Here is a 12,842-nt window from a genome sequence, read left to right as displayed (position 1 = left end):
GGGATTACAGGCACCCGCCACCACACCTGGCTGATTTTTTTGTATTTTAGTACAGATGGGGTTTCACTATTTTGCCCAGGCTGGTCTCAAACTTCTCAACTCAGGCAGTCCTCCCGTCTCAGCCTCCCAAAGTGCTAGGATTACAGGAATGAGCCACTGTGCCTGGCCACTCTGCATAACTTTGATTCATCCTTGGGAAAACTACCCCAAAGGGTTGAAGTATTATGAAAAAAACAGAAGTGCAATAGGAGCGTCTTTTTCATTTTGATATGGTTTGTAACTTTATCATGAGCTTACTGTCCAGGAACTATGTAATATTTAGATACTGAGAATAAAACGTTCTCATTTTGTAAGGATAAAAGAAATATGTCTGCTGCTAACTATGTTCTTACGATGTTGGTGGTAGATCTTTGGTAGCTGCCAAGTCCCTGTTTAAAATGACCCTTGTCTTGGGACCCTTCTGGGTGAAGTTGAAAAGTCTTATTTATTTAATATATGTCCTACTACATTTATTTAATATACGTTCATTTAATAAATTGTTTATTCTTGATGTGTTTCTCATCTGATCTGGAGAACAAGTGGATTTATGAAGAAATGGATAGAAGAGGAAAAGTTAGTGAATTGAAAGTCATCTGGGGAAAGGTTGAGGAGATACAGCTGTGTTGGGGAATGGGTGATGGAAACGAAATAGAGGTTGGTTAGAGGTTCTTGCTGATTCTTATTTCTAAGTTTGTTGTATCCAGTACACGAGACAATGTGAAGTGATTAAGAGCAGTGGCCCTTGAAATAGGAGTCAAATCCCAAATCTTAGCTTTACCACTTACTAGCCATGGGACCAAGGTGAGTTATTTAGTCTTTCTAGGCTTCTACTCTAAAATGGAGTTATAATATGCCTCTATCTTAAGGTTGTTTTGGTGATACACTCAGTAAGCTTAGTATCTTCCTAATACCCAATTCTTAGTAAAATTAACTAGTAGTATTATTGACATCCTTTTTTTTTTTTTTGAGGTAGTCTCTGTCGCCAGGCTGGAGTGCAGTGGCATGATCTTGGCTCACTGCAATCCCCGCCTCCCGGATTCAAGCAATTCTCCTGTCTCAGCCTCCGGAGTAGCTGGGATTACAGGCACACACCACCACACCCAGCTAGTTTTTTAAATTTTTAGTAGAAATGGGGTTTCACCATGTTGGCCAGGATGGTCTCGATCTCCTGACCTTGTGATCCGCCAGCCTCAGCCTCCCAAAGTGCAGGGATTACAGGCGTGAGCCACCGCACCTGGCCTTGGCATCCATTCTATATTTAAAATATCAGAACAATTCTGGGTGCTCAAAGTCATTGTGACTACAAGGCTGAGATATATAAAAGAACAATTCCTTATCCATGAATACAGTCTTTCTAACTCTAGGCCCGGGTGCTGGTTTATTATTGGCAGTGATAGGAGCAGAATTGGCCTAAGTTTTGGGCCTTGGGCCTCCGGTAGCCTAAAGCTACAGTAAAACTACATGTGGGCCAGGAATGAAGAGGTAGGAAAATAGTCTTATTCACACCGCTAGTTTCTGTTCAGCATCTACTCGTCCTAGAATATATCAGCAAATAATTCTAAAAGACGTATCTCCTGGCCTTGGTTGGTGGAGCAAACATCATTCCACTTAGGCAGATTAGGAAATTGAGTTACTGTGAGGTTTTGGTCTACCCAAAACCATAGTTGGAAATAAAAGTAGTTTCCAAAAACAACACAGGCACTTATTATTACTTTCCCTCTCTCCTCCTCATTCTTCCCTCTCAGCATCCACATTTAGTCATTTACTAGCCCACAGTTTTTGTTACTGCCTAGAGTTAACAAGAATTAGGTTGACTGCAGATTTAGAGATTTCAAATTTCTAAGACTCTTGAAACATCATAAGAGAAAAGTATCTCCTATCCCCGTCTCTCCATTTTAATTGCAAAAATATGGAAGTGGAGGTGGGGACTAAAAATGAGTCAAGTATTTGGGGGTGGAAAGGTTTTGAAAAAAATGGCATTACCAAATCCTTTGACCACTCTTTTTTTTTTTTTTTTGAGACGGAGTCTCGCTCTGTCGCCCAGGCTGGAGTACAGTGGCCGTATCTCAGCTCACTGCAAGCTCCGCCTCCCGGGTTCACACCATTCTCCTGCCTCAGCCTCCCGAGTGGCTGGGACTACAGGCGCCCGCCACCTCGCCCGGCTACCTTTGACCACTCTTTAGTGCTTCACTTACCTGCTTCTCAGTAGTGTTGGACACCTGTGATGATTCTGTCTTGGAATGCTCTCTTCTTCAGGCTTCTGAGATACCATGCTTTCAGTCTTACATTTTTTTCCCACCCACTTTGCTTATCTCACTGTTCCTTCTCACTCTGTAGGTTCTTCTTCCTCTGGTGATCCTGAAACATTAGCATGTGTCAGGTTTTGGTCCTGTTTTCCTTCTCTCTTTATTCTTGCTGGGTAGTCTAATTCATTCTTGTAGAAATTTTTCTTGGAAAATTATCCAAGAACCTACTGGATTTCTCCACCTGAATTATCCTTAAATACCTGCAACTGAACTCTCTTCCTCCTGGTTCTAACCAGCTGTGACTGTGTGAAGAACATCAGGATCAAAGTACCTGCTTTGTCACCTAAAGCACAGGTCTCCTCAGTAGAGATAGATTGAAATAGAAATGTTCCTGGACTTCACAATGAAGTTATGTCCTGACAAACCTGTCATCAAGTTGAAAATTCGTAAGTCAAACCATTATGAGTCGGGGACTGTCTATATACTAAATACAGAAAAAGAAACAGAGAGAGAAGGAGACATACAAATGCACAAACAATCGGACAGACGTTGTTCCTGCCCCTACTCTGGTCAGTCTTGCTAATTCCATACAGATATCTTTGCCGAATGGGTAAGTTGCAGTACAATTGCAGCAAAATAAAAGCCGAGGACATGTGGGTTTTGTTTTGTTTCTGCATTTAGTATGTTCCGTAGTCAAATACCTGTTTTTTAAAAAAACTTTCAGAAGAAAGTGAAGGTGAAAAAATAAGACAATCCTAATTTTAATTAGGAAATAACTTTAGCTACCTCAAATGTTGTCCACGAACTGATTTATTAATAGGAACAGTTACCTCTTACTTTGAATTCTCATTTTTATTATTTGAACTTTTAAAAAAAGATAGAAGGTTGCAAATTTTTATGATTTTTTTCTACTCATTTTTATGTTTAGCTAATTTCTGACACGGAACACCATATTCTCCCTGCTGGGAAAGATAGAAGACTCCAAAGCCAGCCAGCAGCAGGAGTTGGCCAGGCCTTGCTCACTACTTGGGTTTGAGGTGCAAGGAAGTACAGCTGGATGAAGGGGGTGTGGTGGCCTTTCCAGCCCAGGTGCAAAGTGCGCACTTTGTCCTGCACCTCAGTCAAATGTAATCTGTCAGTGCTGGCACCTCTCATTCTGCCTTTGATTCTTGAATCCTTATGATTGGGAGAAACATGAATTGTCTGGTAAAACAGTTTTTCCCATTTGTTACAGAAGTCTGTAAAGATTTTCTATTACATGTATGTGAAAGTTTTTCTGTTAAAAATACCATGAAAGTAATACATTCTCATTATTGAAATTGTAGATGTCTGTTAAAAATTAAACAACCAAATTTGCATAGCCTCAAATGATTACTATTAACGTTTTGTTTTTCTTCCATTATTTTTCTATGCACAGATATTTATTGCCATTTCTGTTTACATGTACAATTCTATAGACTTTGTTTTTCTCTTTTCCAAATTGTAGATAACTGTTTCATTCAGTAACCACAGGATTGAATTATACCATAAGCCAGGTACTTTTCTAGATACTACCACAGAATCACTGCCTCTTGAAGCTTATATTCTACTCATGGGAGACAGGTAAAAACAAAGAACAAAAAAGAAGTGAAAGCTGCCCATAGTCGTATCACCCACACATAATGATGGTTAACATTTGGTCTGTGCCCTTGCAGACTTTAAAAAATTGTTTTAAAAAGCTAGCATTCATATAGCTAGCTTTTTGTTTTTAAAAACAATGTGATTAGACCATAGGTTTTCTTTTTTTGCTTCCCAAATGTAGGCATGTTTCATGTCTTTTAAACCTCTGTATAATAATGGCTGCATAGTATTATTCCAGATGGTGGGTGCACTATTAATTTAAATATTTTCCTAAAGATTGGCAAACAGGTTATTTATAGCTTTTTTCTCTATTAAACACAATTGTGTATCAGATATTCTTATACATAATCCTTTGGAGTACTTATGTGTTTCCTTTATTTATGCCCTAGAAGAGAAGTTGCCCGGTTTAAAAGAATATCCACAATTAAAATTTTATATTGTTGTGTTATATTTTTCTCTAATTTGGTCTTAAGGTTACTCCCTGGACAGTGGCTATAATTTATAGCCCTGCCCTGATGGGGCCCCAGGGAGGTGGTCATGTGTGTTTACAGTGTGCCTTTCACCAGATACTTCTCTATCCTGGAGGCAGCCTAATGCAAGTGACCAGTGACCAGGTGTCCCTTTCACAGAAGACTTACTTATATTGGCAGACTCCTTGTGGCTCTTGTCTAACCTGTGTCCTGTGTCCAATTTATTCCTACCAAGATAACCACTCTCTAGGAGAGCCCTGACCAGAAGGAGAGTTAGGTTAATGTGTGTCAGTCAGGTGATTTACAGAGAAGACAGCATAACAAAACATGTGAAATAACAGAGGCAGTTTTATTACTTGCAGATCCTAGAGAGAAGAGAGCAGCACACCTCACAGGCCCCATGAGAAGTGAAGAGCTGTCCAGGGCATGCCTGTTCAGTCAGTGTGTGGGGAGCAAGAGATAGAAAGATGAACCGATGGATCAAAGCCTTCATGGGGTCCAGGCCATTACCCATTACCCTAGCAGGTTTCCTGCAGGGAGTTCTAATTGCTGGGTTTAGAGCAAGCAGTTAGAATTCAGTGGAGTCACTGCGGCGTATCTGGGCAGTCCATGCAGGGTATGGGAGTCAGTGGGACAAGACACATAGGTGGGCTCTCTGGCTGTCCCATAGGTGGGTGGTCACCAGGAGGCAGTTGTAACAGGCAGATATCGGGATTGACCACCTTAAGGAACTGGGAGGAGGCAGTGTCAAGGGTAGAAACTGTATCAAGGGTGATCAAGCTCCACTTCTGGTATGAGAAAGTCCAGTGTACATCCAAAATGGATGTTGAGGCAACATAAAATTGCAAGAATTCACTGCATGTTGCTACTCTGTCCTGCAAAAAAAAAAAAAAAAAAAAGGCTTTTAATAGCTGATACTCTTGCCAGCAATATATGAGCGCACCATTTTTGGTATGTCCTTGTATTGGATTTTTCAAAATGAAAATATAATTTACTATAAAATCCACCCTTTTAAAATGTGCAATTTCGTGGTTTTTAGAATATTGACAAGATTGTGTAAGCATCACCACTATTTAATTTCAGAATGTTTTCGTAACCCCCAACTTGTCTCTTTGAGTTTGTTTTTTTCTGAGTATTTCATATAAATTGTATTATACAATATGTGGCCTTTTGTGTCTGGCTTATTTCATTTGGCATGTTTTCAAGGTCTCTCCATGGTATAGCATGTTTTAGTACTTCACTCTTCACTCTTTTTTTTGGAGACAGAGTCACTTTGTCGTCTAGGCTGGTATGCAGTGGCATGATCTCAGCTCACTGCAGCCTCCACCTCCCAAGCTCAAGCGATTCTCCTGCCTCAGCCTCCCAAGTAGCTGGGATTACAGGTGCGTGCCACCCCACCTGGCTAATTTTTGTGTTTTTAGTAGAGATGGGGTTTCGCCATGTATGGCCAGGCTGGTCTTGAACTCCTGACCTCATGTGATCTGCCTATCTTGGCCTCCCAAAGTGCTGGGGTGGTAGGTGTGGGCCCCTGTGCCCAGCCCCACTTCACTCCTTTTTATGGCTGAATAATATGCCATTGTATGGACATACCACATTTTGTTTGCCTGTTCATCTGTTGATGGACTGGGTTTCTTCCATGTTTTGGCTATTGTGAATAGTGCTGCTGTGAACATTTGTGTATAAGTTTTTGTTTAAACACCTGTTTTCAATTCTGTGTGTGTGTCTATCTATGATGGAATTGCCAGATCATTTGCTAACTGTGTAACTTTTTGAAGGACTGTCACTGTTAAGTGGCTTCACCATTTTATATTCCCACCAACACTGTATGAAGGTTTCAGTTTCTCTGTATCCTTGCCAAAATTATTGTTGTCTGTCTTTTTTATTATAGCCATCTTAGGTGGGTATAAAATAATATCTCATTGTGGGCTTGAATTTGGTTCTTTTTTATTATTGAATTGTAAGAATTCTTTATATATTCTAGACACTAGACCTTTATCCAATAAATGATTTGCAAATACTTTCACCGATTTTGGGGATTTTCTTTATGCAGTTGTTCCTCAGCGTCCATGGGGGATTGTTCTAATGCCTTCCGTGAATACCAAAATCTGAGGATGCTCAAGTCCCTTATTTAAAATGGTATAGTATTTGTATATAACCCATACACATCTTCTCGTACACTTTAAATCATCTCTAGGTTACTTATAATACCTAACATAACACAAATGCTACATAAATAGTTGTTGTAGTATATTGTTTTTAAATATGTATTTTTATTGTATTGTCATTTTTAATTGTTTGTTTGTTTTCAAATATTTTCAATCCTCAGTTGGTTGACTCCATAGATGCAGAACCTATGGATTTAAAGGGCAGACTGTACATTCTTGATAGTGTTCTTTAAAGTGCAAAAGTTATTTATTTTGATAAGTGTATTAAAGTTTTAAACGAAAAATATTTAAATTCCTTAATTACTGTATTTCACATAAAATATGCTTAATTTTTAGGAAAAATTGAGGGAAGTCTAATACTATCACTTTATTTAATTTTTCTTTCAAAGAAAGAATCATCTTAAATTTGGGAGCAGGAAATGTCATCACAACTTGGAGAGTATCTTCCCTTTCAACCTTCCATCTCTATATATACCTGTTTGCCATGCCAATATTTGAAGAAACATTTAAATGGCCAGTAAATACTGTTTATATGAATAAGAATGAAAAGCTGTCTCTCTCTATCCCTTGGGAACTTGGATAGAGAACAAGACTAGCTTGGAAGCAGCTTACAGGCAATGAATGTCAGGTAGCCATGTATGGATTCCTTACAGATAGAAATCTGTGTTTCCTGACCCAAAACAAAAAAATACAGTGAAATATGCTTGTTTAATTTTTTTTTAACCTGATGTACTGAAATTTACTGGTTTTTGCTGCCTGCGTTTTAGCATATTATTTCAAGGCCTTCTGTTGAAAAGGTGTGGAAATGGTTATAACTGATGAAGAAGATTATGTAACAGATACACTCGTTTTTCTGGATGATTTTCTTAATTAGAATCTGTTTTGACTTTCAAGTTCTTGAATAATTGTTAAAGGTTTGTCTGTGGACCTCTGGGAACCACTGCCCAGGGCCGTAACTTTTTCATCAGTTCCTAACTCCTTTTCAACTGACCTGATCTGGTTTATTTAGATTCATGTCTTTAAGTGTCTTTTCCAGGAATATTGTAGATTGACAATTTTGAATCACAGAAACAGGTTTTTTACTAACAGTGCAGTTTTTGAGCTAGCATTGTTGCATGTGTTACCCGCGGACCCTCTCCATTTCATTCTTGTTTTCCTAGCTTCTTGTCTCTATTTAAATTGTTGTTATAATTTGTAAAATATTTTTGGCACCTTGTGGCCCATCATCTCCACCCTGTTCGTTTTAGGGCCAGTTTCAAAGTGGTACTTTAATGCCCTTGGTAGAAGCTGAAACAAAGCTTTTATTTAGGCTCTTTGCCTCTCCCCCCACTGACCTTGAGACACATGAAAGAAATTATTTTTTGTCTAATATTTTTTAATCTTCAGCAAATATATTTTCATAGTTCCCAACAAGGTGCCTTAAAAATATAAACATTTCTGGTAGACTTTTCAATTGTAATTTTATATATTTTATTACTAGTACCTGCTTTTTCATCAACAACTGCATGACCTTTCCCAAAGTGATTGCATATGCCATCACATTTAACTTTTATTCTTATTTTTAAAAGATAGAGTCTTGCTCTGTTGCCCAGGCTGGAGTGCAGTGGCACAATCATAGCTCATTGTAACTTCAAACTCCTGGGCTCAAGTGATCCTCCTGCCTCAGCCTCATATGTAGCTAGGACTACAGGTGTGCACCACCACTGCTGGCAAATGTTTTAAAAATTTTTTTTTGTTAGAGATAGGGTCTTGCTGTGTTGCTCAGGCTGGTCTCTAACTCCTGACCTCAAGCGGTTCTCCCACCTCAGCCTCACAAAGTGCTAGTATTACAGGTGCGAACCACCATGCCTGGCTGCATTTAACATTTCTAACCAAGTTTCATCATGCTGGTCTCATGGCCTAGCAATCATTGTAGTTCCCTGGGAGGTCATACAATGCTCAATGAAATGAGTGTTAGCTTTGGCCAGATGGATAGTTCAAATCTAAACTCCTGCACTCAGTAGCCGTTGGCCTTGGGCACACTAGTTAACATCACTAACCTTCCATTTCTCTGTGTACAAAACTGGCATCTTTTTATTGACCCTGTGGGATTGTTATAAAGATTTAGAGGTCATGAAACATGCCTTGCACAAGCCCTAGTGTACCCATATGGCATGTTTTCAATAAATGTTAGCTGCTGCTCTTGCTATTGCCTAAGGATTGAATATCCCCTTACTGCCACCTGATTCTAGCTTATTTGGGGACCCCTGTCCTTCAGAAAAGAGACCTGGACGTGAGATATGAGCTGAAAAGACAGGGTCTCACTCTGACCTTCAGAGAGCTGCCTCGGTGGGAGTAGATCTTTTATGTTATCTTTGAAAGCCTAAGAAACCTGTGACTTGTCCTTTTTCAGTCTGTACACCCTTGCATGCTCAGCAAAAACTTGTTCCTTGAGGGCCAGCTGTCCTTGGCACAGAATTCAAGAATCTCCCGAGGACGGCTCTGCACTTCACAGGAGCTGAGCTTCACCTGGATACCTGTCACCTCATTGCTAGATTTCTTCTTGCCTTTTATTCCATTAAAACAGTTTTTAAAATTGTAGTAAAAAGCATATGATAGAAAATTGACCACCTTAACCATTTTTTTTTTTTTGCATTTGATTTTAAATTCCTTTTGTCCACTTAGCTCCTTTCCCAAGCCATCTCAAGTGCTCAATCAGTAATGAGACCATAAACTGAATTATTTTCTTTTTTTTCTTTTTTCTTTTTTTTAAAGTAGTGAGTCCTGCCGGAATGACCAGTTCTCTTTGTGTTTAGGCTTATGAGGCTGGACTGTATTGATATGATAAAGATCTCTTCCCCTCCCCACCCCAAATCTTTCTTTTCTTTCATCTTTTTCTCCTGGGATTCTCATTGTTATGTTTGGGAGCATTGGACTAGGGAAAGAAACTGGAAAAAACAGAAGGGGAAATACGCAGCTGAATGTTACAGTCTCTGTAACTACCAGGGTGGGCCAGGAAGTCTGAGCACAGAATGGATAACCGGCATACTGAAGGGAAAGCCACCTGGGCAACTGTCTGTGCCCTTTAGCACATGCTGGGCCTCTTGTAAAGAGAACAGGTTCCTCACAAATGGTGCTGTTTCTAAGCCATCATGCAAAGATGATTGTAACTGTCTTCCTAGAAAGCCTGCTTATCCCTCCCAGGCTCTCCTTAAGTTATTTCTTTGTTCCAGACCAAGGAGAAGGTGCTATTCCTTGAAACTAACACCCACATTGTTACCGATTATCACCAACCTTAGCTTTGTTATGAAATTGTAAGTATTTTTTTGCAACACCAGACCTGAAAGAATGAGATATAACTTCTATACCCAAAGGGATGTTTTCTTAAAAAGTGGTCACTTTGGGGGGCTGTACTTTTGTTTGTTGGTGCTCAAAAACAGCTTTGCAACTTCCATTTTGGGGATGCCTTCAGCACCTGTGACACATCCTTTCTAATGGCATCTATCACAATAAAACTTCCTCCTATACAGGTAGTTTGGTTTCTGCAATTGGCCAAAGGTTATTTGGTGCTCAGTCTGATGGCTAGATTAGATGATCATACAGAACAGCACAATTTTTAGTTAAAATCAAAGGTGTATCTTTGGATGATCCTGATTTAGTATGCTAACAACACGTTGGCACAGCTCCCCAAGTTTAAAGGCCGTGTATGTCCTGTTTGCCACTCTGTCTCCAAGGCCTATCACAATAGGAACTAACAGAGAGTGGGAACTCAGTAAATATTTGTTGAGCAAATCCATGTATTCAAACTGGGTAAGTCTCTTTGTATGAAGTATGCATTGGAAGGGTAATATGCTTATTTCTCTTTCTTTTACAGTTGTCAAATTTAAAAGTTTTGAATCACTCCCCAATGTCTGATGCCTCTGTCAATTTTGACTACAAATCTCCATCCCCATTTGACTGCAGCACTGATCAAGAAGAGAAAATTGAAGATGTTGCTAGTCACTGTCTGCCCCAGAAGGACCTATATACTGCTGAAGAGGAAGCTGCTACCCTTTTTCCTAGGAAAATGACATCCCATAATGGGATGGAGGACAGTGGAGGAGGAGGTACTGGAGTGAAGAAGAAACGGAAGAAAAAGGAGCCAGGAGACCAAGAGGGTGCAGCAAAGGGAAGCAAGGACAGAGAGCCCAAGCCAAAGAGGAAACGAGAACCGAAAGAGCCAAAGGAACCCAGGAAGGCCAAGGAGCCGAAGAAGGCCAAGGAGCACAAGGAGCCGAAGCAAAAAGATGGGGTAAAGAAGACACGGAAGCCCCGGGAGGCCTCAGGCACCAAGGAGGCCAAAGAGAAGAGGAGCTGCGCTGACTCTGCAGCCAGGACGAAGTCCAGGAAGGCCAGGTACATTCCTTTCTTCCTTCTCTGAGCACTTGCCTGTGCCAGTGCAGAATGATTTGCCTTTGGCATTGGCCCAAGCCCCTGGGCACAACCTTGCTGCACTCTGTGGGCCTAAGCTTCATATCTCACCTGTATAGGATGGGGAGCAGGGATAACCCCTTGGTGCTAATGCAAGGGACTGTCCTTGAAGGTTGCTGTTTTCTCATTGCATTTCTGAAGTCGCGGCATTTCAAAAAAACATTTGTGTTTTTAGGATACTCCCAAGAATTCCCCACCCTCTTCAGACCCCAACCATTCTTTTTGGTCTTAGTACTTAGCATTCTTTAGTTGCTAGCTGGTATCCTGCCAGATGTGTAGATGTGCCCCCTATATCCATGTTTATGTGTTCTTTGTGTCCATATTAGCTTTCAGCCAAAAATGAACCACCTTTCTTACCTCCTAATGAGAGAAAGATAACCTTAATTAATACTGGCCATGCAGTTTCTTGCCATTCCTTTTGGACAAAAAGGAATTAAAATGTTAACATGCACAGGGTGTAAGGGAAGTGACATCCCAGGTGTGATACAGAGGGCAGTGATTTTTGGAACAGCAGTGGTGTAGAGTGGCAGAGGAGCTGCTGTGAGGAGGATGCACAGTCACGGGAATCAGTCGTGCAGGAAGCCCAAGAGAGCCGTCGGTATGCACAGAGTTCCAGATAGTTGAGGACTGACTAGCTTCCCCTAGGTTCCAAGCTCTGAGTGCAGGACCATTCCTGATCTATTTATCTAGTTCAATGTCTAGCACAGTGCCTGACACATTGACAAGTGCTTAGGAAATGCTGAGTAAATGAGACCAGAGCAGACCATAATGACTTACAGCGAGACCAGAGTGCATAGGTACAGAATCACTGTATAGATCCTATCAAGATAGCAAATGCATTCGTTGTGCAGGGAACTCAATATCTGTCATCATATACAAATATGATATTTCTCATTTTGTTTCTAAATTCCTTGTGCAGAAGTTTATATTTAGAATTTTGAGGAAACACCAAATATATGACTCCTATCTTAAGGAATTTACATGTCTAAAATCTAAGTGCAGAGGAAAGTTAATTACATTTATCTATGTATCTATTATTTTAGACCAAGAGCACTCATAAAAAACACAGAGACTGATGTGGATACTAACAAAACATAAAGTAATGAGGCTATCACACCTGTGTTGGTCAGGCATGAAGGAGGTAATTTTAAGAATGCATTTTAAGGGGTGTGTGTTGCAACCTGGAGTTTACTATATGGTTCACTTCTTTTTCAGAAGGACAGTTTGTTGGGACCAGATGGATGGTTTCTTAATCCAAATTAAAAATTTGCCTCATAATATTCACTCCCTTCTGTCTGGCAGAGGATTTCATCGTTCTTCTACCAAAGAAACTTGGGTGGGATCCCAGGAATGTAGATTACAGAAAATACCTGTAAAATACCTTACAGAAGGTCAAGAGAGAGGTAGACAAAACTCAGGATTCTGCCTAACTAAAACCCTACAGGATTTGTTTCTTAGTGAACCTAGTGAGCATACTCTAATCTCCAGTGTGTGGATGGAGTAGCAGAGTGAGTGACTGTTCGACCTCTGCAAATAGTTTTCATCTCCAGATTACTTTGGAGGAGCTGAGGTGGTACTTTGGGGTAATAGCATATATAAAGAAGGAGGATCGGACATGAGCTAGTGTGGCGACTTTTTATTATTATTATTACAGAGAATAATAAGGAGTAAAGATTGTGTTTGAGAATTTAGGATAATTAGAGGAGGGTTTTATAGCCCTAATAAGGAGTCTTGGTTTGTATCTAGAAGACATTAGAAAGCCATAGGTGTCTGAGCCCACTTAGCCACTGGTTTCTGATTGCAATTTTAACAACTCTTCTTTTTTTAAGGAATTCATGTTTACATTGTATGAG

At 40.1% G+C, this 12,842-nt stretch overlaps 1 protein-coding gene across 2 annotated transcripts in view; it reads left to right on the top strand.

Moving 5' to 3' along the window:
- The window catches only part of LOC104681621 (chromodomain-helicase-DNA-binding protein 6-like), a 180,294-nt gene that overhangs the window by 69,338 nt on the left and 98,114 nt on the right, over positions 1-12,842 (top strand). For both annotated transcript variants that reach the window (XM_030915211.1, XM_030915212.1), the window contains exon 3: positions 10,394-10,914. In XM_030915211.1, coding sequence (XP_030771071.1) covers positions 10,394-10,914 — 521 coding nt within the window. The remainder of the gene's footprint in view (positions 1-10,393; positions 10,915-12,842) is intronic.

The sequence above is a fragment of the Rhinopithecus roxellana genome, chromosome 13, assembly GCF_007565055.1.
Source record: "Rhinopithecus roxellana isolate Shanxi Qingling chromosome 13, ASM756505v1, whole genome shotgun sequence".
NCBI lineage: Eukaryota > Metazoa > Chordata > Mammalia > Primates > Cercopithecidae > Rhinopithecus > Rhinopithecus roxellana.
This window is presented reverse-complemented; position numbering and strand designations above follow the sequence as displayed.